The 27,587-nt window shown below is 47.1% G+C and overlaps 1 protein-coding gene across 1 annotated transcript; it reads left to right on the top strand.

The window, feature by feature from the left end:
* Positions 1–533: 533 nt before the first annotated feature.
* Positions 534–27,459, top strand: LOC142774204 (uncharacterized). The gene is made up of 4 exons (XM_075874598.1): positions 534–958; positions 19,335–19,977; positions 22,392–22,701; positions 27,022–27,459. Exons 1-4 carry the CDS (start codon positions 752–754, stop codon positions 27,299–27,301), a joined length of 1,440 nt encoding a protein of 479 aa, XP_075730713.1. The 5' UTR covers positions 534–751; the 3' UTR covers positions 27,302–27,459.
* The last annotated feature ends 128 nt before the right edge of the window (positions 27,460–27,587 follow it).

The raw sequence follows: 27,587 nt of genomic DNA, 5'->3' as shown, positions 1-27,587 counted from the left end.
CAACTGCTGGATGTTCTTAGTCAAGTGTTTTCAGATCATGAGTCATCACAATGGCATCATATGACTCTCTTTTTGTACTGGGGTGAGAGGGACCATGATTTCTCTGTCGAATTCCGGATATATGAAGTCGTGTATGTCCAAGAAGCTAGGTGACTCAACGTCCTACTTAATTACTGTGTACGTACACTGCTCCTCCTTCTCTTTTTTTCTTCTTATTTCTTGCACTAATTACCGTACTATCACAATGAGGTAGCAAATTGAACTTTCATCTAGGTGAACTCTCTGCATTTCCTTCGTCTTCTTTTTTCTCTACAACTACATCTTGTTCTTGTTCATCTTCTCCTGTGGCTCACGCACCATGTGAGGGGTTGGCCGACACTGAATTGAGTGGTTTTATAAAATCAGACGGAATTTTTAGAATAACGAACGTTATAAAGTAAAAACATTACATATTTATTATAAAACTTTGTTGCATCTTTTTACCGCATTTCTTGTGGTTGAAACGACAAAAATAAGACGACGAGGAAGAGAACGTTTGCTCGTGTCCCGTGGTGAGCGCGACGTGCCGCCACATTGGACCACCCCGCGCAGTTTCTGGGTCTTCACCGGGAGCAACAGACATAGGAGGCGGACTGCTCCGCTCAGAGGGTGGAGATTCAGCTAGGCGATCGTGTGAGCGCACCGGAAGTCGGCGTCTTCGACGACAACCGCAGAAGGCCGTTCTCGAAGCCCGAAGTCGGCGCCGGATACCATGGCCAGCAGGGCTGTTCTAGCGATCGTCATGGCGTTGGCCGTCGCGGCCCCGGACGTCAACGCCGATGGTGTCTACCTGCGGCACCACCACCCAAACATCCTCGAGAGGATCATGGAACCCTTCGTGCACGAGTTCGAACGCTCCAAGCTTGGCGGACCGGCGAAGCAGTCTTTGCGGAACGACCACAGCGAGGTCGTGAACAAGGTACGACACCTAACGCTGTAGCCGCCATGAGCTGTTTTGTAAGAGTGAGGAAAGGGGGCGTCTGTTCTCCCGGCAACCGGCATAATTGATAAAAAAAAATTTCTCCCTGCAGTCGTGGCGTTAGTGTGTCTGTACTGTGCCGGGCAATCCCACAGCATGTGCGGAAGCGTAGCCAGGTGAGTGCCGCAGCACCGGCAGTGGGAGGTTGTGTACACGTCCGGGAATGCGAGGCGAAAGCTCCATGAGGCTCTGTGGAGCCCCGCTCTTTTCGACCAAACCGGGGCGACCCAGAACGCCCGTGAGGCAGCGTCGAGGGAAGTCCTTGACGTCCCCTCATGGGAGGCTGCGGCCCGGCCACCTAAACCTGCTGGTTTCTCATGATAAAGTTTATTCCTCCTCCTCCCGGCAGTCCCCTCCCATTGGCTCTCATGTCACGTGACTAACTGCCGGGATAAATTTTTTGTACGATTCTCCCGGCAACCGGTATAACTTAACCTAACCTATTCAACATAACCTAACGTAACCTAATCTAACCGAACGCACGCTGGGCCACGTCTGTCCAGTCTGTCCCGCAGCCTAACCTAACCTAATCTAACGCACGCTAGGCTACGTTTGGTCCCAGTCTGTCCCGCAGCAGCCAGCTTTTTCTCATCTTCCTACGGCATTCAGTCACGTGACATATGAGAGCCAATGGGAGGCGACCACCTGGAGAAAATTTTTTTTTGAACAATTATCCCGGTTGCCGGGTGAATAGACATTGCGTTGAGAAAAACTGCAGGGGCGAGTTCATGACAGTCCTTCTATCTTGAGTTCGATTCGCTGACCATCTTCGCTAATAATATGCCAATGCATTAGATATGCCCAGCACCATGATCAGATGAAATTGCGTAGTGCATCTGATTGAAACCGAAAACGGTTCTTGTGAATATTGGCCTTGATCCCCTGTTATGCTATAGGCATGTACATATTGCCGGGTACATTACAGTCGTGATAGAGTACGCAAAAAAAAAAAAAAAACGTGTTAACTATAATGCGAATCGGTGCGGACTGTAATGGCAATATTATCAGCTGATTTCTTGTAGAAATATTTCACCTCATCGGTCGGGGTGAAAATAGCAATCACATCAGCACGTGTTGCTTCCTAAGAAACTTCCGGTTACTTCAGTGGTCACGAGTCTCTAATGCTGACGCAGAAAGGTTGTTTTTTTTTTAGTTGTGCCGAGTAAGGAAGAACTCGTTTTCCGCTTTCTGATAATAGGAAGGCACTTAAAGTCAACGTCTACGTCGTATAATGTTGTGTGCAGCTTAGAAGAAATTTTATTTGAATTATTTGGCCAGACAAAGGGGAGAAAAGTGTTGAAAATGAGCGGGCTACTCGCTAACGCATTCGTTCCCCGCCAATGCTCCTACGCTACGCTGGTGCACAAAACCGGAAGCCTTGGAGTAACTCTTTTTTAAACGGCGAAGGGTGCTACTGTATTTTATCGGTGGTCAAGTGAACGTATCCGTGATGTGTCGAGTACAAGACAATGCAACATGCTGTTGTGCAAAAGAAGTATCCGCAAGAAGGCACTTTGGCTTGCCTACAGTGTGTTAGTGCGCGCTTCGCAAATGGCAAAGCCAAGAGGAACAGGGGGATCGTTTCGGTCAAACTTACACCAGTTATTGGTTGTGGCATTACAATTTAACAGAAAAATGGGCCCCGTATTTGCATTTAATTTGCAAATTTCGTTTAAAGACGATAGTGTTGTGTGTGGAGAGAGGGAACAAAACATTTATTTGATGTTCTGCTCAACAAAATCGGTGAATGGTATTCTGGAGGCGCTGCGTTAGAGTGCCTCGAGCGTGCAGCGGAGGCGAACGAGCGCATCAAGTCACGTCACATGTGAGACATAAGCGCCATCTGGCAGATTTTTTTTTTCAAAAACAAAGCGCGTGGCTCTGAGACCAGTGTGCGCGTTCGCCTCAGAGGTGATAAGGTGTAGAATGCAAGGCGACGGGTAGGTGCCACTATATACCGTCTCGTTTTAGCAAAGCGTTGGAAACACTCGACTTTCCGTGCAAGCGCAGCGTGATAAGCGCTACGGTCCTTAAAATTGCTTATGTATGCCTTTTTTTAGTAAAAGGTGCACATGCAGAATATATACGCGTTCTTATGGTGCTCCAGACACGAGCAATAATTGCTTATTAATCGACAATCGCACAAGTATGAACGCTGAACCTTGAGCAACATAGATGGGCGCTGCGGGTGGGGTCAGCAATTTAAATACCTGATGCTGTTAAGAGTGGACAAACAGACAAATGTACAGGCAGACAGACAGACAGACAGACAGAGACAGACAGACAGACAGACAGACAGACAGACACAAAATTTTTGCGTCGAAGGTCCCTTGGAAAGATTATCGTCTTCAAAAAAAGCCAAGCCTACGTGGAAGGCCCAGCTCAGTCACATTGAAAAGTAGAAGAACGGCCTTTCAGAGCCTTTTCGTAACGCTCATTGGGTATAACTACTGCAAGAACACTTGCTTGATACCTACTAGGGCATTATTAATAAACTTTTGGGTAGTAGGCCGGCATTCGCTATGCTATTTTTTCGTCATTCTTCAGAAAAGCGTGTTATCCGCTAAACACTTGCAATGAATTTCGTGGCAATTGTTCATGCAGTGGCTGACACGATGAGAAATCATGGCTGAAGTGGGTATGTTCCACAGGTAACTAGGGAAACAAGAACAAGCTTTTGTAATGGGTTGGAGCATTGGACGGCCCACTCGTTACGCTAATCGCCTTGTGCGACGACTGGTTGCTCTTTCGCAGTTCTAAAACGCTTTAGGAGTCGTAATAACGCGATTGCTTTACAGACATCAAGCCTGCTTAAGGCAAGTTTGCCCACAAGTCCCAAGCACCAGCGTCGCTCAGTGGTAGAATACTGGCCTGGCAGCCCGCAGACCCGGGTTTCGAGCCCCACCGTGTCTTTGGGACCAGTTTTAAATGCGAAGCATTTCTTAGCGAAATTCGGTGACTTTGAGCGTATCTATCTATCTATCTATCTATCTATCTATCTATCTATCTATCTATCTATCTATCTATCTATCTATCTATCTATCTATCTATCTATCTATCTATCTATCTATCTATCTATCTATCTATCTATCTATCTATCTATCTATCTATCTATCTATCTATCTATCTATCTATCTATCTATCTATCTATCTATCTATCTATCTATCTATCTATCTATCTATCTATCTATCTATCTATCTATCTATCTATCTATCTATCTATCTATCTATCTATCTATCTATCTATCTATCTATCTGTCTGTCTGTCTGTCTGTCTGTCTGTCTGTCTGTCTGTCTGTCTGTCTGTCTGTCTGTCTGTCTGTCTGTCTGTCTGTCTGTCTGTCTGTCTGTCTGTCTGTCTGTCTGTCTATGACTTTTAGCTCTGCTTATTTCGATAATGGTATTGATACCAAACTTGGTATGCCATACCATGACTATGTGAAGAACATATTTGTCTACTCATAACATAAAAATCTCAACATGTATATCATGAAAGTCATGATTTACATGTGAAGGTCCTGCAGCTCTTGCGGTGGTATTGTTCACATGGCATGTTGCAAAACTGCTATGTTATGGCATGATTGCATGGCGAACACAAGGGAAAGACGCTAACATGAAAATCATGACATGCTGTCATGTAACAACATGACTACATGCCACGCTCCGGATGCGCTCGCGGCCTTTTCGCTAGTGTCACATATACCCAATTTGGCATTAACGTACATGAATGGAGGAAGAAGGTGTGGGACTGGTGCAGGCATAATAATCATGATATGCGTGCCATGTAACATGTCTACATGGCATGATCATGATGCGCTGGCGGCCGTTTCACTAGCTTCACTTATACCGAATTTGGTATTACGGGACGTGAATGGATGACGAAGGTATGATACTGGTGCAATCATGATAAACATGAGATGCGTGTTATGTAACAAGAGGACTACATGCTACGCTCATGATGCAGTCGCGGCCGTTTCGCTAGTTTCTTATGTACCGAATTCGATATTACGCGACGCGAACGAACGACATAGGTTTATGACACATCCAAACATAGTAATCACGACATGCGTGTCTTGTAAAAAAATTACTTCATGCCACACCGATGAATCCTCATGGCTGTTTCGTTAGCTTTACATATGCCAAATTTAGTATTACGTGACGCGAATTGAGGACTAAGCTATGTGGCTGGTGCAAACAAGGTAATGATGAGATACGTGTCATGTGAGAACATGACTATACATGCCACAGTCAAGGCACCAATACATTTCGACGTGACGCGGTTCGCGTGCTCGCCGGCGTTAATTTCATTGCGTCACGCCGGCGTTGCCACGCCAGGTGCCGGTCCTACCCATATACCCGCAGGCGCGCGCCGCGCTGCGATGCTTTGACGCATGCGCGTTTCAGCACGTCCGGTATCCCTTCGTCACGAAAAGCGGGAGACGCAGTGTTCTCTAAGTAACGCATCGGCGCAAAATGCATCATGTTGCATTTCGCGCCGGTTGCCGTCAGGCCGCGCCGACGGACGCTGGTCGGGCCTGGCGTCAGACTGTATACAGTGCTCGCATTTTGCTAGCGTAGCGTCGCTGTGCCCAGCGTGCGCGCGCGTCAGCGCTATATTGGAGTACATTAGGCCCTTCGTGATGCGCTCGCAGCCGTTTTGCTAGTTTCACATATACCAAATTTGGTTTTACGTGACGTGAATGGATGACAAAACATATGACTGGTACAAACACGATAATCCTGACACGTACGTCATGAAACAACACGACAACATACCACGCTCATAGCGTGCTCGTGGTCGTTTCGCTAGCTCCACATATACTAAATTGGGTATCACCTGACGTGAATAGATGACGAAGGTAAACGACACATTCAAACATGATAATCCTCACACGGAAGACATGTACGGCATCATTTACCTTCACCTTGTAACGTTGTGCTGATTTTAAAGTGAAATATCAACACTTTCATTCGTGCTTCGCAGATCATCAATTCCCACTGTACGTCGGATCTGCCATATTTTTTCTAATTTCGCGCGATGTGGTTACGGACACCGGTGGCGGCGGCGGCGGACAACTACGCGTGACCTGAGTTGTGATCTCATAACAGCTTTCGCTGTAAAAGGTTAACACATCCACTAACTAAACACTAACCGTTCACTTGTCACAAAAGATATTACTCTCTCAGTAGGCGAAGGTAGTAGAATGCGACATCTTGAAGTTGTCGGCCTGTTTCGATGGCGAGGCCTACTAACTAGAAGGTTAGTCCATTTCCAAGTTATTAGTAACTGGGCTAACTCAATGATGAGCGAATAACAAACTAGACGTTTGTTTTGTTTATATGTGCGTGCATTTTCATATCTAGTTGATGTTATTAAAAAAAAACGTACGAGATGCAATCATGAACCAAACGAGATTACACTCCTATACCGAAGAACGTGAATTACTTTAAACATTTACAATGGTAAGTAGATATCACCACGTACATAGAGGCCTAAGCGAACCACACGCGAGAACACACACAGAAACTCATGTGTTTGATTGATTGATTGATTGATTGATTGATTGATTTGTGGGGTTTAACGTCCCAAAACCACCATATGATTATGAGAGACGCCGTAGTGGAGGGCTCCGAAAATTTTGACCACCTGGGGTTCTTTACGTGCACCCAAATCTGAAACTCATGTGTTTGAATAAATGGTGAACGCTTTAGAGCGCTATACAACACCTACTCTACTATTAAAGAGTCATGAGCTGTGTTTGAAAAAGAAATTGGCCCCGTATCTGCATGTTACACTGCACATGTGGAAGTGCGATAGTCTTGCGCCTGGAGAGAGTAAACAAAACGTTTATTTGATGTTCTGCGCAAGAAAATTGGTGAATGGTATTCTGGGTGCGCTGCGTCAGATTGCCTCGAGCGTGCAGCGGAGGCGAACGAGCACATCAAGTCGCGTCACACGTGAGACATGAGCGCCATCTGGCAGTTATCTAGGAAAACTAAGCGCGCGCGGCGTGCGCGCTCGTCTCGGAGGCGATAAGGCGCAGAACGCAAGGCGACGGGTAGGTGCCACCACCATGCCGTCTTAGGAAAGCGTTGGAAACACTCGCCTTTTCGTGCAAGCGTTGCATCGTCAGCGCAGCGTGATAAGCGCTACGATCCTTACCCCCGTATTCTAGAACGTCCCTTCACTCAACACTTCACCTTCACTTGAGAAAGCCGATGAGAGTGCCGTCTCTAGGCACGGTAAGTCACTGCATATCAGCGGTATTCTGTGGCGATTCTTGAATAGGAGCATCATATTCAGCCGAGCAGTTGCGCAGCGCTCAACTCTGTCAAGCTGTCAAGTGAAGGGTGAGAGTCGAGTCGAAGAGCGTTTGTGAATACGGGGGTTAGAATTACTTAAGTGTGCCTTTTCTAGTAAAAAGGCAAACATACAGACTATTGACGTGTTATTATAGTGCATCAGATTTGCGCAATAAATGCTTTTTAATGCACAATCTCACAAGTATGAACGCTTAACTTTGAGCAATATTGGTGGGCGCAGCGGATGGGGTCGGTGGTATGGGTTAGCGTTAGGTGCCGTTTCGTCTTCAGTGTATAGTTAACGATGGACAAATAGACAAATGAACAGACATACAAACTTTTTCTGTTGAAGGTTTCCAAAAAAGTCTATCATATTTAAAAATAGTTTAGAAATGAGAGTAGGTGAATAGGTGAACTGTGAACAGCAAAAGTGCGCGTGATTTGCAGCGCGTAGCGGAGAGTCCGAAAACCACATTGCTGCGCCGTCTACTGTGCTGCGCCATGTTGTCGAGGCTACCGTACACAGCCTCAGTGAATAGCAAAGATGTGTTTAGACAACGCGCCACGGCTGGATCTAATCTCGGAAGCCGAGGCCGATAACCTCCACACCGTGGTGCCCGTCACAGTAGGCGGCACATGTGCGCAGTTTTGCGCCGCTCCATCACGCGCTGCACATCCCGCAAAGTCTTTCTTTTGACAGTGCGTGCTCTGCTACGGGAGTACGAGGCGTTAACCACTGAGCATTCTACTGCGGGAGAGCAGTAGGCCATTCCTAAATACTATGAACTCGAGCAAGAAACATTGTCACTGTGTTCAGAAAAAGATGATGGGCCATCTCGCTGAAGGGAAGCATTAGTGGATGCGAAGCAAAAGCGGTGCGCACCCCGTTGACCCGGCTGAAACGGGCTTCGACGCGGGTGCTGTAAAAAACGGTTTGAAGGAAGGGGAGGAGGAAAAAATCTTTATTGATGCTGGCTGTGCCAGGTAGCCCTTATCCCCAGCGGGCTGGTTGACATCCCTAGTCCGGGACGTCATTAGTCGAGGCCGCCACCCGAGCCCGCTGGACTAGAGTTCGCTGTTCCTCTAGTGTGGAGCTATTGAGTAGGGTCGTCTCCCAGTCCTCTTTGGTGGGGTTGGGAAAGGGGGTTAATTTTGGATTCATTTGGCAGGCCCAGACCATATGGTAAGTGTTGGCCACTTCCCCACAGTACTTGCACTGCCCACTTATTTTTGGGTCGTAATATTTTAGTATGGCTGGACAGAGCAGCGTATTTGTCTGTAGGCGCCGCAGGATGTGCTCCTCCGTTTTCGAGAGTCCCTTCGCTGGTGCGGGATACAAGCGGCGTTGCTCAATGTATTATTCTTTGATTCCTCAAAACCGTGTTAAAGGTGTGGGACGTTCAGGTCTATCAGGGGAACGGGGAGTTTCCCGGGAAGTAAGCACGCGGGCCGGTGCATGTGCAGCCTCGTTACCCTGTAGACCCTGATGTCCCGGAGTCCATATAAGACGTCTTGGGGTAGGATCGCGGTTCCTGATGCTGAATTTTAAAAGTCTATTAGCCAATGGAGAGATTTCTCCTGCAAGATAGCTCTCGCAGGCTTTTCGAGAGTCTGTAACTATTTGTTTTGAGTTTGGATGGGATACTGCCAGTGCAATGGCCACCTCCACCGACTTGAGCTTGTGGCTTTGAAAGTGAGGCCGTCCACCTGCGTTCCTTGATGTATTACCGCCGCCGTGTAGTATCCCCTAGGTGACGGCCCGGCCACATCGACGTAATAGACCCCATTACGGGAGCCAAGCCGTTGTTCAAGTGCCTCAGCGCGCGCTTGCCTTCAACCCTGGTGCGCCTCCCTGGTCATATTGCGGGGAAGCGGGGACACCCAGAGTTTTGTTCTCCAAAGTTCAGTAATACGCTCCGCGTTTTCGATTTCGCATTCGTGCCGGATCAAGAGGCGGTCCAGCAGGCGCTGCCTGGGGGGCGTCTGCGTAAGACGCGTATATTGATTTGTGAGGTGGGCTTCTTGGAGCTCTTGTATAGAGTTAAATACTCCCAAATGCAGAGAGTTTCTGATTTGAAGTGCTGATGGGTAAATCAAGTGCGCGCTTAATTACTTTCCTAAGAATAGCATCGACTCTGTTCTCTTCGTGTTTAGTCATTCGTAAGTACGGTATTGAATATAGAATCCTGCTAGTTACAAAAGCATTGGCGAGCTGAATCGCGTCCCTTCCTCGTAGTTCCCGAGCTTGTTTGACACTCGGCGGATCATGTGCCCTACCTGTCTTCCAATTTTTCGTAGCTTGTCTAGCGTGGTGCTGTTTTAGATGCGGAGCATCTAATGCTCGAGGCTTGTAGTGCAGCGCCGTCCGCAAGCTTCCTCCTCCTTCTTTCACCATCTGTGCATCCCTTCCTCCTCTACACACCGCGCGCGCTTCACTCCTCCACCATCTGTGCACCCTTCCTCCTCTACACACCGCGTGCGCTTCTCCTCTTCACGAACATTCGCTAGCTGTATAATGTAGTGCGCATGCGCCGTCACGCTTCGAGAACATCGGCAGCTGGCGCGCGCGCATGCGCCGTCGCGCTTCGAGAACATCGGCAGCTGACGCGCGCGCATGCGCCGTTGCGCTTCTTCCCCTTCTCGAACATTCGACAGCTTACGCGCGCATGCACCGTCACCCACCATCTGTGCCGCGCGCGCTTCTCCCCTTCGAGAACATTCTACAATTCTCCTGATTCTCCAGTGGACGCGCTTGATTCTCCAGTGGACGCGCAGTGGACGCGCCGTCACGCTTCGAGAACATTCAACAGCTGACAGTGCATGCGCCGTCGCGCTGTATATATACTCAAGGTCGGCGCTCGCTCGCTCAGTTGCCGCTCGTCGGTTGGTTTGTACGGCGCGTCGACGTCCAAGGTCGCGGTGAAATGAATTCCAACGAATCCACAAACACAATGATCGACGTCCCTTCGACCAGCGCCGCCCTTTCGCATACGTGTGTACGTGTTCACTCATTTAACACCCCCTCCTACAACCACGTTAACCAATTTAGCCATCGACCCAAGTAAGTCGCAATTTAACACCCCATTTCACAACCACGTTAACCAATTTAGCCATCGACCCAAGTAAGTCGCACTTTAACACCCCATTAACCAATTATATGCTCCGCATCCTCCTCAGTGTTCCCCCGAGGGAAGCTGCGGGCAATCTTTTTTTTGTTCTGTTGTGAATCAGAAGGCCAAGGATTCGTAGTTCTGAAACCTCTCGTATTGTTGATCTTGATACCATCAAGTTCAGGGTCGTCCTATCTTTATGGTTTTCTCTGATATGCAGGAATTCAGATTTGGTTGGAGCGCACTGCCACCCACACTGGGCCACATAGTCCTCCACAATGGAGGCGGCCTGCTGCAGGCGGTCTTCAATTTCTCCTAAACTGCCCCGATTCATCCAGATTGTTATATCATCGGCGTATATTGCATGATATATTTCTTCCACTACTGCCAATGCTTGCGGGAGCTTCATCATGGCAATGTTGAATAGCAGCGGAGACAGGACAGCTCCTTGCGGGGTTCCCCGTGTCCCCATTTTGAATGGTCCATGTTCCTCGTTATCTATGCGAATGAACGCCAGTCTCTCAGAGAGGAAGTCTCTGATGTAGGAAAATATTTTCTTACCACAATGGACACTACTCAAGCTCCTCAGGATGCTTTCATGTTTAACGTTGTCGAATGCGCCTTTGAGGTTGAGTGCAAGGATTGCTCTGTCGTTGTGCGTCGAGGGAATGGGTTGGATAATGACTCGTTTTAGTTGCAAGAGGATATCTTGCGCAGACAGGTGTGGCCTAAAGCCAAACATGGAATCTGCGAAATGCCCCTTGCTCTCGAGGTACGTGACGAGACGGTCTCTAACCATTGTTTCCATCAATTTGCCGGCACATGAAGTTAATGATATAGGTCTGAGGTTGTCCGTGCTGATTTGCTTGCCTGGTTTGGGGATGAATGTGACAACTGCTGTTTTCCATTCAGTTGGCAGTGGTTGGCCATTTCAGATCGCGTTAATGTACTGCAATAGATGCCGATAAGAATCGTCTGACAGATTTGCTAACAGTTTTACCGTGATCAGGTCTAGGCCCGGGGCAGTGCCCCTGCGCATTTTTTTCAGTGCTGCTTTCAGATCGCACATTTCAAAAGGGGCATCGAGCTGACTGTTTTCTCTACCTGCGTATTCATATGCGTTCCTGTTGGGATCTATGGTGCGACATAGGTATCTAGCACACAAATCATCAGCCAGCTGGGAGTTGGTTCCCTGAAAACTGTGCAGGGCTCGACGGAGCTGCTTTTGCGCTTCTCCTCGGGTTTGGGCGGGGTCCACGAGAGTTCGAAAAAGGCGCCATGCTTTCCTTGTATTCATTTCTTTAGCTACAACATTGCACCGTTCTATCCATTTGGATTCGTTCAGTTGAGCAGCATATTCATCCGCTTGCTTACTCAACTTGGCCATTCTAAGTTTAAGCTTGCGGTTGAATTTGTTTTTCCGCCAACGTTTAGTTAAGCTTCTGCGGGCGTCCCAAAGGTGGAGCAAGTACTTATCGACGGCGGGGGTGTCTTCCGATGTCTTTATAGTTTTAGGACACTTGGAATTGGCTGCAAGAAGCTGTTTTGCCCATCCCGTATATCCTCCCGCCCCCGGCACAGAGGGGATCACCTATGAGCGGAAGGCTGTCCAATCTGTCAGCTTAGCTTGGCTCCATGTTCTACGGCCTATGTTGCCGGAGAGTGTGATTCTGAGGAGACAGTGATCACTGCCGAGTGTTTCTTCTAAGTTTTCCCATGTTGCGTAGGAAATGTTCTTAGTCAGTGATAGATCCGGGCAAGTATCTCGGTTTACAGAATTCCCGATTCTAGTGGGTTTCATTGGATCTGTGAGAAGCGATAGACGAAGAGTGGATATGAGTTCTGCCAATTTCCGTCCCTTGGGGACTTCGCGGGTGTAACCCCAATAATAGCTGGGGGCGTTAAAGTTACCCAAAATCACTAGTGGGTTCTTATCTGCTTCCTTAATCGCTTTATAAAACATTTCGTTGAAGACACATTGCCTAGATTTTGGAGAACTGTATACATTTAGAATGTACAAGCTAGGATCTCGTCTTTTATTGGGAAGGACTTTGACCATTGTGTATTCATGCACCTCTGACAGATCAAGGTCTATCTGACAAGCGGTATACTCCTTGTGTACGAGAACACAGGAGGACGCACTTCCCTGAAATGAGTTGTAACCAGGCAATTTCGCCTGTAAGCCGGTTTCTTGTAGCGCCAAAACTGCAGGGGTAAAATGTTGATTCTGCAGGAAAAGGTCAAGAGTGGCCCTGTTTTTCTTATCTTTAAACCCCCTGAAGTTCCACTGGAAAATATCGAGTTGCTGTTGTTTGGAGCTTTTATTATTATGTTTAGAGTCGCCTGCCATCATGAATTTATTATTGAGGAGGTGTCATTTTCGCCACTGCAGCCAGCGTGGGAGCCTGGAGAGGCGTGGGGGACTCAGTTTGGTTTGTTAACGACTGGGCTATGTTGTTCTCGGATTCAGAATTTGCCAGGTTACGATGAACAATTTTGCGTCGGGGTTGTTCTGTTGTCTTAATGCTAGTTTTGAGTTGGTCCAATTGGGGTGTGAGCCAATTTTGAACGGTTTGTAGTACACAGGCTGTGAGAATTGGTAAAAGGCTTTGCTTGAGCTCTTGCATAGCGGCTTGAACCGATAGGTTCAGCTGCTGCGGAATAATGTCTTGTACTGTAAGCTTGGTTTGTTCTAGGATCATTTTGCTCTGCTCCTCAAGTTTAGCCTCTAGTCTGCTTAGTCGACCTTCTATGTCGTTCGAAGCACCTACTACAGTTTTAGACACACTAGTGTTACCCGATACGTCTGACTGAGTGTCCTGCTCATCGTCCGAGCAGTCGGAGGTGTGCATAACCACCGGTTCCGACGGTGGTGGAGGAGCAGCACCCTGCGACGCCTTCAGCGCCTGATTTTCGCGTTCCAGAGTTTCAATGCGTTTTTTCATGACTTCCAATTGTTTTAAAATTTCAGGATTGGAAGGGGAGGCAGTGGTGGTGGTGGGAGACTGAGAGGAGACCCCTACCCAATTGCTCACCAGTTTAGGCGGGTTTGCCAGTGACGGGAAATCCTCGGTGCCGAAGGTAGACGGCCTCGACTTCTGTCCGGCTGGGGCTTTGATCGGCTTGGGCTTGTTATGCATGGGCTTCGCTTTTTCGTGAGTCCTGAGAGGGGCTGAGGGCTCTTCTTGCTTGTTTTTTAGTCCATGTTGCCGCTGTGTTAGAGCGGGCTTCCATGCCTTCCGGAATTTTCCGACGCACTGCGCTGAGCCGGTGAAATGGGTTTTCACCGCATATAAGGCACTCGGGTTGACAGTCGTGCTTCGCTGGGCCCTCCAGAGTGAGTTCCACCTTCGCACCACAGTGAATGCACCGCTGATTGTCCGGATTGGGGCACGCATCCGGTCTGTGGCCCACCGTTCCACACCGGTAACATGCCGGAACCGTTTTCTTGTAGTAGCGCACTGGCACGTTTTCACAGCAGTAGTGAATGAATCTTGGAACGCGGCGTCCTTTGAAGGTTGCCACTGCAACGTTGGATGTTCCGAGTTTTCGCACATACAAAATTTCACCATCGATCCACTAGAGCTTGCGTCGAAGGGATTCCGAAGTTTCATTGTCTGCGACGGTGACGACACCCTTGCAGGTTTCTCCGGCTGATTTCAAATGTCCTTGAAATGGTACCTGGCGGTCCCCGATCGTCAGCGTGATGCTCCCGATGAGCTTCGAGGCCAGGCTTTCCGTTTTCACACCTACAACAACGATGTTTTGGTCCCACACCGGTCACACGGAGATACCAGCGTTCGTGGTGCTGCCGGTGAAGCGTTGCACTGCTGTGCCAATCCCGCCTGGGCCGAACGCAGCGTGCAGATCTATGGTTATTTTTGGTTTAAGCACAATAACCAACTCGTCCGACCGGATTCGAGGCGTGTGTGTTGGCTTCCACGTCGCCAGCTGCCGCGGGGACTCAACGCAAGCTGCGGGTGTTGATCCTGTTTTGCGAGCCTGTGGCTGGGCGGCGGCCGTCGAGCCTCGGGGCTTCATTTTAGCGAGCTTCTCTTGCAGTTGGCGAACCATGATCTGAAGATATTCGTCTTCACCTGGTATGGGGTCTTCCCGTGTTTCTGCCACCTCGATGTCAACCCACTGCATCGTGCTGGGGTCATAGCCTGTCTTCGTGGACGCTGCCATGGCTGGGGAGCCCGGGCGTAAGCCTCGTCGGCGTTAGGCTTAGCCGGGCTCGGGCGTCGCGTGGTGTGCAACCAGTCGTAGATTGGCGGAAAATGGGCCTACCTGGATAAAATAGGTATCCAGAGGTTCCTGATGGCTTCGCCGAAACGCTGAAACCAGTTTCTGGTGGATATTTGCCAAAAGTCCACAACATTTGTCGATTTATGACGGAACCGACGTGACATGCGTCTCACGCGCGCGCTGAAACGCCGCGTCCCCCTCTTTGAAGGAAAACTCCGTGTAACGTTTACTCGAGTAAGCATTTCTTTGAAACGCAAGGACGCTTGGAAGCGGTTTGGCTTTGGTGAAAGTCTCATAGCACATAAACGAGCCGAAAGAGTGCTCTCACTCGACGGGTGGTCGAGCGTTACGGGTGGTGGAGAGGGTGAAGTGGGAGAGAAGTGTGTTGCGACTGGGCGGAGGAGCAACACCACCTAGGTGTGTTGGGAGCAGCCGGCAGCTGCTGCGGGTGAGAGAGAAGTGACGTCAATGCGCAGCTGCGACTTGACCTACTTGGCACTGTTCCAGCTACTGCGGCGTGGGGAACGCGATGCGGCGCGTTGGCACAGAGACACACGGTCGGTCAGCGTTACACAGGCTAGTCGAACAGCCGCTTCGCATCTAAAGGTGGTTAAGAATTTAGACTACTTGGTACTCTACTATGGGAGACCGTAAAGTCGTTCCATGGGCCTCACACATGGTGAGGCCCTGTCGACAAAAATAACGGGGTGAATGTACCTCTGAGGGGCCGACTGTGTGCTTAGCGAAATTCGGCAGAACCCACGTACGTGGCGATCGACGTTATGCGAAGCATGCGGAGAGAAGGTGACCTAGTTGCAGTTTTTTTTTCATTGAGCGACACACCATGAAATGACGCTAAGTATATGTACAAATGTTGCACGCACAGACATAGTTTACAGACATAGACATACACAGACGCACAGACACAGACAAGGGTTGCAGATGTTTATGTAACCAGGTGTTTGCGCTTGCGCAACGATTCCAACTGGAACATGTGTATTAGCAACATAAGAAGCTGATATGAAGCACTGATGCTCGCGAAGATGCTGGCCTTGGACACTGCTATATAAATCAACTTCAGCGCACGGCACCCAACTACAACTGACGTTAACCCGACGTGACTGCTGTGTCAAAGGATGCATATGTAATATTTTTAAATTATGGGTAGCCAGCAGTGCAACCACTATTAACGTTTCACGAAGATTAGCGTCTATTTGAAAAGTAGTTCCGAGACATGGCCTAGTTCAGTGGTATAGAGTACTTAACTGCCGTGCAGAATGCTTGGTTTTGATTCCTGCTGGGACCCTGAAATTCATCATTTGATTTTTCGGGCGTTCAACGCCTGCCTATTTCAGGTTTTTCTTAACACTGACATTTATTCTATCCCATCGTTGGGTCGACGCTACCAATGTCGGGTATTTCTTAACGCTTACGCGTTAAAATTGCCCATGTGTGTTCTCATCGTTCCTAGGTAGATACTAAGTGTCAACCACCTGTGGCACATACCCGCACACCAGTGGCACATACCCGTCAATGGGTATGTGTCGCTGTTTGTCGGGAAGTGTTTGACGACGTACGCGACTGGATTGCGAGATTATTTGTCTAGACCAGCGCGTCATGTTCGATCTTTGAAATTTTGTTCATTAACCCAAACCAGCACGGTAAACTGCGTAGTCTGTTTCATTACGCTTCATTTTGATCTGTCCAACACGCTATTGCATTTCTTTTACATGCTTCAAACTTACCTATTCATGTGGAATACATACGACTACTTCTGTACTTGGACATATTTTTGCTGTTGTTGACGTACTACATTGTTCTTACTGACTGTTGGCCCAATTTGGTATTACTTTGTTTCGACCCCCCTTACACAATGCCTCTGCGAGGCCTGTAGGGTACTTGTAAATAAATGAATGAATAAATAAATAAATAAATAAATAAATAAATAAATAAATAAATAAATAAATATATAAATAAATAAATAATAAAAAAAAACCATCTTACCCTCCCATGCTAATTTTGGTTCACGCCAAGTTAAGGGGGTGACCACGAGAGCATCCAAACGTAAGCGGCTTGATAGACAGATAAATTTATGCGCTCAAAGTTGTTGAAGTTCGTTAAGAAATGCTTCGCATTGAAAAAAAAAGGTTAATAATTTAGAGTACTTGGCAATCTACTATGGGAGAGCATCCGTCCCGTGGGCCCAGTGGTGTCACAAGTGGCTCGACACCAGGCTGACTGTGCTTAGAAAAAGTGGGTAACAATTTAGAGTACTAGATACTCTACTATGGGAGAGCATATAGCCGTCCCGTGGGCGTACAATAAATAGACAGTCCCCTTGATGACAACTGGTTGTGGCCACCATTGTGCTAAGTGTGTTTAGAAAAAGTGGGTAACGATTTAGAGTACTAGATACTCTACTATGGGAGAGCATAAAGCCGTCCCGTGCGACTAATTTTAGCGCGTCCTTTGCATCAATGCCGTATTTAGAAAAAGTGGGTAACGATTTAGAGTACTTGGTACTCTACTATGGGAGAGCCGAAGCCGTCCCTTGTCAATGCGCAGCGTGCGACACCGACTTCTACGTACCTGAACTCGGCAGTGACAGTAGCTGGAAGCCTGTGCCTAGTTTGGAACAGTATAAATTGCACAGGTTAGCAGTTGGAGAATTTAGAGAAGTAATCGATGATTTCTATTCATTATCAACTGGACGCTATTCGCATATATGTTAGCCATCACATACCACGTAATTGTTATTCCAACATAGTCAGCAAATTATGCTTTGTCTAAATTTGCTTTAGACTGTCGCGATTAGGTCATAATAGACATAGTAATCTACCTAGCGTATGGCAGCCCAAGGTGGTTTGGCAGTTACCAAATAGAAAACGCTAAAAAAAGCTTGCCTGGTCAGAAAAGGCAAATGTATCTATCGTAAAGGGATGCCTCAAAGGTAGTAAAATGCGCTTGAAACATGTCAATATTTGGGCTTACTGTTTACCAAGTTGCATTAGGAGTGTATAACTCGATGGGTGCGCTGCTAGCAATGAATAGTTATTGAATGTCTGCATTACAGATTCCTCAATATGGTTTGCTTAACGGGCAAGCCGGTCACTTCGTGTGAACATAAGCGTCTGACCTGTGAACAGCAGCGTCTGATTAGGCATCTGATATGGCGGCTAATTACCGCAACATCGGTGTTTACGCATCACGCTGACCAACCTTTTAACGTGGATGGCTCATAACAAATAATAACCACTTCAGCGTTCCGTAAACTATTCGCACTTAGACGTGAAACAAGGACACGCCTTCTAGTATCAAGCTTTTAGCGCATTTTTCATTCCTAAGGCCGACGCTTGAGTACGCTTGTGCATTTTCGGGACCCACATACAAAGCCATTCACCAGCTTGAGAGCATTAAAAAAAAAGCAGTTCGCTTTATTTTTTTAGACACGAGAATTTCGTAACTAATGCAGAATAAACAGATTACACACCTAGAAATCCGAAGAGAGATAACTCATTTTTTTCCTCCAAAGAATTCCGCGCAAAAGGGTAAATATAACGCCAGCGTCTTTTCTATGGCGGCTGACGTCAAGTGGAACGCGTCACACATCGGCACATGCTTTGAAGCCATTATTAGCTCGTACAGTTGCTTTCTGTAATAGGGTTAGTTTTTTTTTCGAGGCCGATGTCAGAATGGAACGATTCACCAAAATTTCGTTGTTCAAGCAGCCAATGTTCAGCACTGTCCAGAAGAACACTTGCCGTACGATTTTGTGATACCAGTTGTTTGCTGCTTGTAACCTTTTCGTTAATCAAGCAGCCAATGTTCAGCACTGTCCAGAAGAACACTTGCCCTACGATTTTGTAATACCAGTTGTTTGCTGCTTGTAACCTCACTTATAAACAGCTCGTTGTGGTGCTGCATGTATTTGCGATTGTTTGTAAGAGCTCATTGTGAATGTGTGAATTCTGGACATCCTAGTTCATGTTAATGCTGGTACGTATGAATGCTCCTGCTGCTTTGGGCCGGAAACTTTGGGCTGGCATTATACTAGCACATTTATGTATAAATCTCTGCATTCTGTAGAGAGAGTTATTGGTACGTCTCGGTATTGTAGGCAGATCAAAGAATACTCGCACGATACATGAGGCATTCGCTTAAAACAAATCGAAGGTGTAAGCTTTTTTTATTTTTCTGCTTTTTTTCTTATCATTTGATTGTATCTAATTCCCCCCCCCCCCCATTTAGGGCCCTCTTAGGTGTTAAAGCTTTCTGTCCTATCTTGCACTGCTTGAGCCGGCCACCTTTAATGAAGCGAGGATGGCGTGTGATGAGGTCACTGTGACATGACAATCTTTGGGTATCCGAAAAGTAATCAAACTGTCATCATGCTGTCATGTTACTTTGAGGCCATGGAACTTTCGGTCCACCAACGGCTCACATACGCGCTCATCAATATAGCTTGACATTAGAGCAACTACTTTTTTTTTCTTGCATCAACCCTGTAGACGACGACGCCTCTCTATGTCTTGCCAAACTTAGAGATTCGTTGACTCAATGAGACATGTAGGGTTCGCCTCTTAAAATAATCAAAACAGCTCTAAGGCCCATAGAATGACTGCACAGTTGAAACACCTGTTTTTAACTGCGTGCAGCTCAACGTGGAACCATTCGTCGAGCCCTTGTTCGTTCAGGGTTTCGGATTGCCTTCCGTCGCGGAGAAGGGAAGCAAGCACGCGGTGGTAGGGAAGAAAGAGGTCATTGAGCCTCACAGAAAGGAGGTAGTTGAGCCTCGCAGCGTCAGCGAACACAAGGTTGAATCGAAGAAGGTGGTCATTGAGTCTGACAGTGGTAGCGACCACAAGGTCGAAGGAAAGAAGGTGGTCGTCGAGTCTGACAGTGGCAGCGACCACAAGGTCGAAGGGAAGAAGGTGGTCGTCGAGTCTGACAGTGGCAGCGACCACAAGGTGGAAGGGAGGAAGGTTGTCGTTGAGCCTGGCAGCGGCAGCGTCCACAAGGTTGAAAGGAAGAAGGTAGTCGTCGGGCCTGACAGCGGTAGCAAACCCAAGACAATCATGGTGTTAAAGAATATCCTCGACGTCTCGTCCTCTTCCTCCTCGGATCTTGTCGAGCCTCCGTCTCCTGTTCCGCGCCTGGGTAGCGGTCGCAGGAACGTGGACCTGATGCAGTACTTCTGGAACAACCTCATGGCAGCGCCGCGCGTGATGCACCCGAAAGTGGCACTAATGCCCCAGAAGCCTGTCTTCGGGAGAAACGGAGAGAGGATGGCGAGGACAGGTACGTATGCCGCTTCTTGCGCTACGCTGGACTGTAACTGAAACAAGACAGCGTAAGATGGAAGCATGCATTGATACGAAAATCTTGAGTAAGGAACGGCCAACAAAGCGTTGCAGAAATGCTAGGGGAATGGCGCAAAAAAAAAAACAGACCAAGGGCAAGATGAAGTACCACTTACCAATGCATGAAAATCCAAGGACGAGATTTTGACTAGAACTTTTATACCATATATGAAGGATAATAGTGTTAATGCTGGGTAGTTGGTTAAACATGTTGAAGTGGGAAAATAGCGAAGACAGGAGGACTTGTTGTCACCCGTGCCTTTACAAGAAAAGCGCGAGACACCCTTTTGAAATCGCAAAAGTACAGCCACTACTACAGTGTTCAGGACCACTTGAGCACGTTAAGGGGAAAATCTATATCACAATATTCGAGAACTTTATTTGTTTTGCATCGTTACCGCATTTTCTACATCACTACTGCGCTATTTATAAGGTACTTGAACTAAATGATGAGCTTTGTCTAGGAAAGCTGAATAAACAAGCACACAAGAAATGGCACAGGGAAAGCCTTATCTAAAACATTTTAAAGAGAACATACGGATTGTATAGACAAAGATTAAATGCATAAAAAGTTAATATAATGCTCACAAATCACGGACACCAGCCGCTGCAGTAGACATGAATTGTAGTTCCACACATCTTTCACAGGGCATATCTGCCAGATCGACATTGCGCGGAGTGCTAGCCACCCAATAGTATTGGAAAATTTTACATAGCTTACAGCAATGACTTAATACCTCCAAGAAACCGGGGGTAAAGGAGATCGACGAGATACAAAGTATAACGAACAGACCATTCAGCGTGCGCTTACAAAACGACACCCTAACAAAGTGTTTCCAGCAGTATCAAAGACGATTATTTTTGCCCGCTAACATCTCCCTGCACCTTAACAAAACTTTTCCAGCGTCTTGTGGCAGAGACCAGCAGAACACGAGAAATGTGAATTGCGCCGCTGTTTTGTGAGCCATTTTATGATATATGCCAATATAGACGCTTACGGGAACCTCATATAAAAGAGAGGTCAGGGTATCAAGAAGAAATTTAGCTGCTGGATTTGTGTTACGCGAAAGCGAGTCGAATTGACGCGACGAGCTCGGTTAGCACGCCCGCAATGCATGTGGTGGCCTGACAGTTGCCTGGGGAAGATGGTTTCACTCTTTCATATAAAAATATTGACCCAGTGATTCGCATGCATGGGATTAAAACAATGTTTTTGGTAGCTCTATTGTGCTGGGCAAAACAGGTTGGAAAAATAAAAAAAGCCCATAAAGCACTTTAAGTTCAAAGCACAAAGTCTTTTTCCTTCAGAACTTCACTACCCCTACTACTGGTGCTATACGCACATATTCACCTTTCAGTGTCTTCATAAAGCACGTGAAAAATGTCATTATTAAGCTCAAAACCACTAATATATTGCATTTTCGGCTATACGCTATTATCCGCATGTGCAGTCGATAACTCATAATTACAAAATTAAATCAGTTGATAGCGCCCCACCAGTTGTTGATGCGGTACAAGACAAACAGGACGTGTGACTGCATGACGAAGCGGGGTAAGAAACGATGTGCGAATCATATTCGTCGCATATGAGGCAATGGAAAGCTTATCTCATGACGTCACGTGAAGAAAAAAAAAAGGCTGTTGGCGCCACGAATTCTTCCGAAACGACGGGCTACGCCAGGCGAGAACAAAGTGTTCGTTGTGCGGGTTGGTTCACCTTGAAGGTTATTTCGGAGCGCCCCAAAGATGCGTGTTATCACTGTTGCAGTGATTGATTGATAGATTGATTGACTGATTGATGAATTCATTCATTCATTCATTCATTCATTCATTCATTCATTCATTCATTCATTCATTCAATACCAGATCCATCGACACTCCACTTGGGTGAATAGTACGTCGTTCATTGGGCTACGCTAAACAAATCCAACGGACAATTAGCTCAAGGTAACCACAAGGACATTGCATGTCATCTTCAACGTAAAAGTAGTAGCCATGATATAAAGAAATGGAAGTGGACAAAAAGCACCCCTTTTGTTTGTAGAAAACCCGCAAACATCGAATTACGTGCCCGATGCTCAGTTTGACACATAAAGGAGTAAAATGCCGCCAGCCTCGGGCCGCAGTCTTTCGACGGTTGCGGAGGCAAATCACACCAATGGAAAGGGAGACTTTTCGTCCACTTTAGATCCTTTGCATTTACGTATAGCGGTTAAAATACAGTCTGAAAGACGGCAATTATTCTTGATTTGCTTCGTTTGGCCTAATTGTATGTTGGATTCCTTTGGTTGTCCAAGAAAGAAACGAGGACTTCGAAAACAAAAAAGAAAGTACCCTTCTTTCGTTCTGCAGTGGTCTTCAAGAGAGGCGGAAGAAACGGCTCTGGCGTCCAGCGTGAGCAGGGAGTGGTCAGCATGGACGTGCAGGTGTTCGTCTTTCCCAACTCGTCCGCCATTGCCAAGAGGAACGCCGCCGATGCTCGCGCCAACGGCGCGCTCTCGCAGATGGCCGCCATGGAATCTCAAATGAGCGGACTCATGTCTCGGCTCTTTCCTGGCGCCGGGTCCGTGCTGGAGGTGCCGAGGAACCGCAGTGCGTACTCCGTGGTTGACGTGTTTCCCGCGCAGGACTGGGAGTTCGAGGAAGTTTTGGTACCAAACAGGTTTGTTCATTCGTACCCCCCTTTTTTTGATCACTCATTAATATCTATGATGTGAGGTTTTACGTCCTAAAGCTACGATATGATTATAAGACACACCGTAGGGGAGGACTCCTGAAAGTTCGATCATCGGATGTTCTTTAACGTGGACTGACATTACACAGTACATGAACCTCTATAGCATTTCATTTTCATCGAAACGCGACCTCCACAACCGCGATCGAAACCGCGACCATCGAATCAGCAGCCGAGCACCGTGGCCACTGTTCCACCTAGAAGGACATCGCGTAGCTCATTACAAGGGCGTAGGCAGAAACATTTTCAAGGAGGAGGCTAGGAAGGAGCTCCTCCTTGAAATGGTCATTTTTCGCTCCGTATGCCATGGTGGAAAAGGTTTTTTTGAAGCAGGGGGGGGGGGGGAGGAACTATACGGGCTACAGCTCTGGCTCATTAGCTCGAGACAGATGCATGCGGTTTAAGGGCCGTGTATGCTGTTTATGCTGTTTAACTGTTTCACTTAAGTGAAACAGTTATTGAGAAAAAATTGATATTAAGTACGCTCATAAAGCTCTATTGCACTGACGTCGTCAGAGGGGTGGGATGGGGGGACGATATGGATTGGTTCAACCGTCTCCCTTCGAAGAGTATCGATGTCGCATGTGTATATGGTATACACGTCAGGTCCCTTTCTAGTCCTCTCCTCCCCCTCCCTTCCACACAAAGATATTGGGGCTACGCACTGCTCTGCAGTTGTTAATTTAAGCATAGTAGGCTCAATGTTACAAGAGAAACTCAAGATCAAAGTTTCTCGTGCAAACTTCGCTTTGAAATCTCCACGCATGACGTGACAGGTTTCAAAATGCTTTCCCCGTGTTTCACCCACAATGGCTGAAAAAAACTTTTCTTTCGCCCGCGCAGACTGCAATGTATCTCGTATTACAATTGCAAAATTAGCAACCGCGCAAGCGTTAGGACTCGCCGCCACAATCAGTGGTGTCATGGTGAGCTCGTGGACACGCTTCGAGTTTTTGTCGCCACACACACACTTTTTTTGAGATAATTTTCCTGTTTACCAAGCTTTCGGTGACAAGCGTGACCATGTATGTATTTTGAAAGATTAATTTAGTAATTAAATTAACAATACGAGAAAAAGACTTATTTGCGCTTTTAAGCACAAAGACACAAGCACATACATAAGTATTGTAATTGCAAGCTTTATAGCGATGAACTTCTTAAATAAAATGCGAATGAACACGACACACACAAGCTCTCGCGTCTGTCGTGTTTCTTTGTCTTTAGTGTAATGAGTTCCACGCGATAAAACTCCTCATTGTGCATTAACAACTAGCCCGAAGCAGCGCCTTGCTTAGTTACGCGTTGCAAGCATGGTGAACTTTGCTTGCTAAAGAGTCGGGAGTGTGCCTTATAGACGACTCTACAAAAGGCAAATAATCACTGCCACATAAAGTTGTTCAAAGCAATGTTTTCTGCCTTTTGTATATTTGTACGGGAATGAACCGGCGCAACCGTTTTCATGCGTATGTGTCTACCGTAGCACTGATTCGCTTAGTAGTTAGATACACAAAATGGCAAGGTTAACAGCCCAATAAAGCATCACCTAAATCTTTCCGTTAGTTAGACGGTGAACTACCCGTTTGGAGTGATCTTATGACGTAACCATGAACGCTGGTGCACGTTGAAGGGACCCTGCAACACTTCTCGAGCATGGCCAGGAAACGCGATCGGTATTGCAGAGGCTGCCGAAAACACGCGAGACAAATATTAGAGTGCACTATACGTGGCCTCGAATTCACAATAATTTATCAAAGTCTGCAGAAAATTGCTTTCTATTCCCTCGGCAAATGACGGAAGACGTAACTTAGAAGTGTGGCAGCTTGGACTAGTTGGTATGACATGACGATAGTTATAGCGCTAGAACAGAACGACGACACAGACGACACATGCAGAGTCCTTCGTGTTCTTCTTGTCTCTGTGTAGTCGTTCTGTTCTCGCGCTATAACTATCGTCATGACAGAAGACGCTCAGAAATCACTTGCAGAAGGCCGTCTATCAGCTATTGACTGATTTGAACATAGCGCGTTTGGTCGTTATAGGGATAGTCGCGAGAGGCCGCGACCTGTCCACGCGTGCGCACCAAAGAGGATTAAGAAAATTACTGGAGTGGAAATAACTGCGCAGAAGTGAAGCCGTTCCTCTGGCAAGATGGCGGCTGTGGTGGCCATCTTACTAGGGGCATAATAAAGTATCCCCGTTTAGTGATTAAAGACAAAGCGATTCTCTCGCATGCCCAACGTGTTTATTGTGGGAATTTTTCCGGGTCACATAGTGCTCCAAGTGCGTCTTACAGTTACTAGTTTTCCTTAGTAAACCTCTAATTGGAGGCAAAATTCTTTGAAGATTCAGTCATTCATACTCGTTTCTGTGTGTTATTTCGTCGGGAACAAGTATCTTTTAATATAGAACTAACGTAGCATTTACATAACATATCAAAGCCACTTGATCTTTTGTGGGCACTATCAGAAAAGAGCATGTTTCGCCATCTTGGCAGTGGAAAAAGCTGACTTCACTTCTGCTGGCAAGGTATTGCGGGAGTTTCCACTCCAGCAATTTTTCTCTAATCCTCCTTGGTGTGTGCACGATCACACAACGCTTCTTCTCGGGAGGAGAGAAGAGCGAATGCAATTGCAGCGTGCACAAATGTTGGTAAATCCGCTCGTACTGGACGTATTCTTAAAGTTTTTGCGGCTTCCAATTCGTGAGGCAATGAGCTCCTTTTACAAATCTACTCAATAGTTATTTGAAAGCCCCTTCAAGGTCATCATTTGTTTTAACAACGTTATAAACCAAAACTAATAACGTTGCTGGCGCCACTTCAATTCAGGACGTTGAGTCGGAGTTAAGTCTATAGTTATATAGCCACATGCTTGGTATATTACGAGTATCGCATGAGCTTTAGTATTTGCGGCAACGAGAATAACGCGCAATGGAATGGAAGAACTGGTCTGTTTTGAAGGTCACACGCTCCTGAAAACGTCTTATAGTAATGCAATAGCTGCATATTGTGACAAGCTTTGAGATCGATAAACCACAAAACAATTAAAAATTCATCTCAAGTGGAAATGTCTTGCAAACTCGCGGCCAAAGAACCATTTGCCCCATTCTGCTGATCTGCCCATTCAGGAGAATAGACCTGATACCTCTAAAACAATAGGTTTGCGTAAGCGTCATGAATACTGACATTTGTTCATTTACTGATTGATTGATATGTTGGGTTGAACGTCCCAAAACCACCATTTGATTATGAGAGACGCCGTAGTAGAGGGCTCCGGAAATTTCGACCGTCTGGGGTTCTTTAACGTGCACCCAAATCTGAGCACACGGGCCTACAACGATTCCGCCTCCATCGGAAATGCAGCCGCCGCAGCCGGGATTCGATCCCGCGACCTGCTGGTCAGCAGCCGAGTACCTTAGCCACTAGATCACTGCGGCGGGGTTGTTCATTTACTGTAATTAGCGTTTTATTGTTTTATAAACAACAAAAGATTGAAACTCTGGCCCTAATGTTTAGGGGAGCTGCTACGCACGGTGCTTCAGCGAGCATGGGAATGATGGGTAGTGCATGGATTTGTCTAATTTTAGTACTTAATCACGAAACAAAAATCGGTAAATGCTCAGCAGTCGCACTTCACCACCTCAACCTTTTATGCTTACCATTTGAACTCGGGTGATGAAGTTCAATAGGGTTCGTTCTTTCCTTCAAAAAAAAAAAGCGAAACACAGCAATGAAAAAAAAGCCACAAGTGCGATCCGCCACCCGCAAGTACGAAGACTATAGGCAAATACGTGTACTACCCCTAATTACCATGGTTGCTGAACGATCGCAGCGCCATGGAGTTTCTTTCAGTTAATTTTAAGAAACTCGATGTAACGAGGCCTCGCGTTGCCTGTGCGATCGGAAGCGTCGTGAACTTTCTGTTGTGATCTGGTTTATGCATTGCCTTCGTAATCAGCTTATTTTCGACCGAGTGCCGATGTCACGTTATGGCATCGTGTTAAGTGACGTCGGTGCATCACGATAGATGTCAGTGCCTGTTGTGCAGTATTCTGATGCCATCACGTGATATATTGCTCCACTCGTCTTGTCACTGCCTTTGGCCAGCTGCAAGTTTTCACTTTTGACGAGGCATCTCGTGATATCGCCGTAACGCGTAACGTGCGTCGATCGACACGGATCTCGTGGGTTATCCATCAGGCTTCGCACATGATCGATGTCCGTTGATCGATACGATGACTCCCACGCAGCTTCCCGTCCGACTACGCTTCCATGGTGGCCAGCAGCGATGCCTACGCCAGCAGCGCCTTCACCAAAATCACTCTTCTGCTGCTGCTCATGACCGTGGCCTGTTGCATCTCCTGCATCCTGGGCAGCACGCTGCCTTTCTCAGTCAAGAAGAACCGCACCAGGCGCGCGCCGTCCGTCTGGGTCACCAAGACTGGAAAGCTACTGCGCCTGCGCGGACCTCCGCAGGACAGATCCAACGCCCTACCCCTGACCCACATCACTGGCCCTTGGAGGGCCTAGAGGGAGCTTCCGGAAAACTGAGAAGACCGATTCTTCGAGGGATTTGCCGATTGGTTTCAAGAGCTAAAAGAGTGGGACACTTCTCAGTTTTCTTGAGGGAGACATGGATTGGCAACTCGATAAAGAAACCAGTAAAGCAGAAGAAATTTTGGTTTGAATTTGAGGCTTTTATGAATTGGTTGGGAAACGTTGGGGCAGAGTGTGGAAAGACTGGGGGGAGGAGAAAGGGGAAATTCCAGTCCATTGTTTTGCAAAAACATGTATTGAAAAGCAATTGCGGGGCTGG

Source organism: Rhipicephalus microplus, chromosome 10 (assembly GCF_043290135.1).
Source record: "Rhipicephalus microplus isolate Deutch F79 chromosome 10, USDA_Rmic, whole genome shotgun sequence".
Taxonomy (NCBI): Eukaryota; Metazoa; Arthropoda; class Arachnida; order Ixodida; family Ixodidae; genus Rhipicephalus; species Rhipicephalus microplus.
This window is presented reverse-complemented; position numbering and strand designations above follow the sequence as displayed.

Excerpts from the sequence above, each read along its gene's own strand:
- LOC142774204 (XM_075874598.1), top strand. The coding sequence starts at position 752 with ATGGCCAGCAGGGCTGTTCTAGCGATCGTCATGGCGTTGGCCGTCGCG. Across the intron at positions 19,978-22,391 it reads AGAGAGGATGGCGAGGACAG|TGGTCTTCAAGAGAGGCGGA; the intron begins GTACGTATGCCG and ends TTCGTTCTGCAG. Across the intron at positions 22,702-27,021 it reads GAAGTTTTGGTACCAAACAG|CTTCCCGTCCGACTACGCTT; the intron begins GTTTGTTCATTC and ends ACTCCCACGCAG.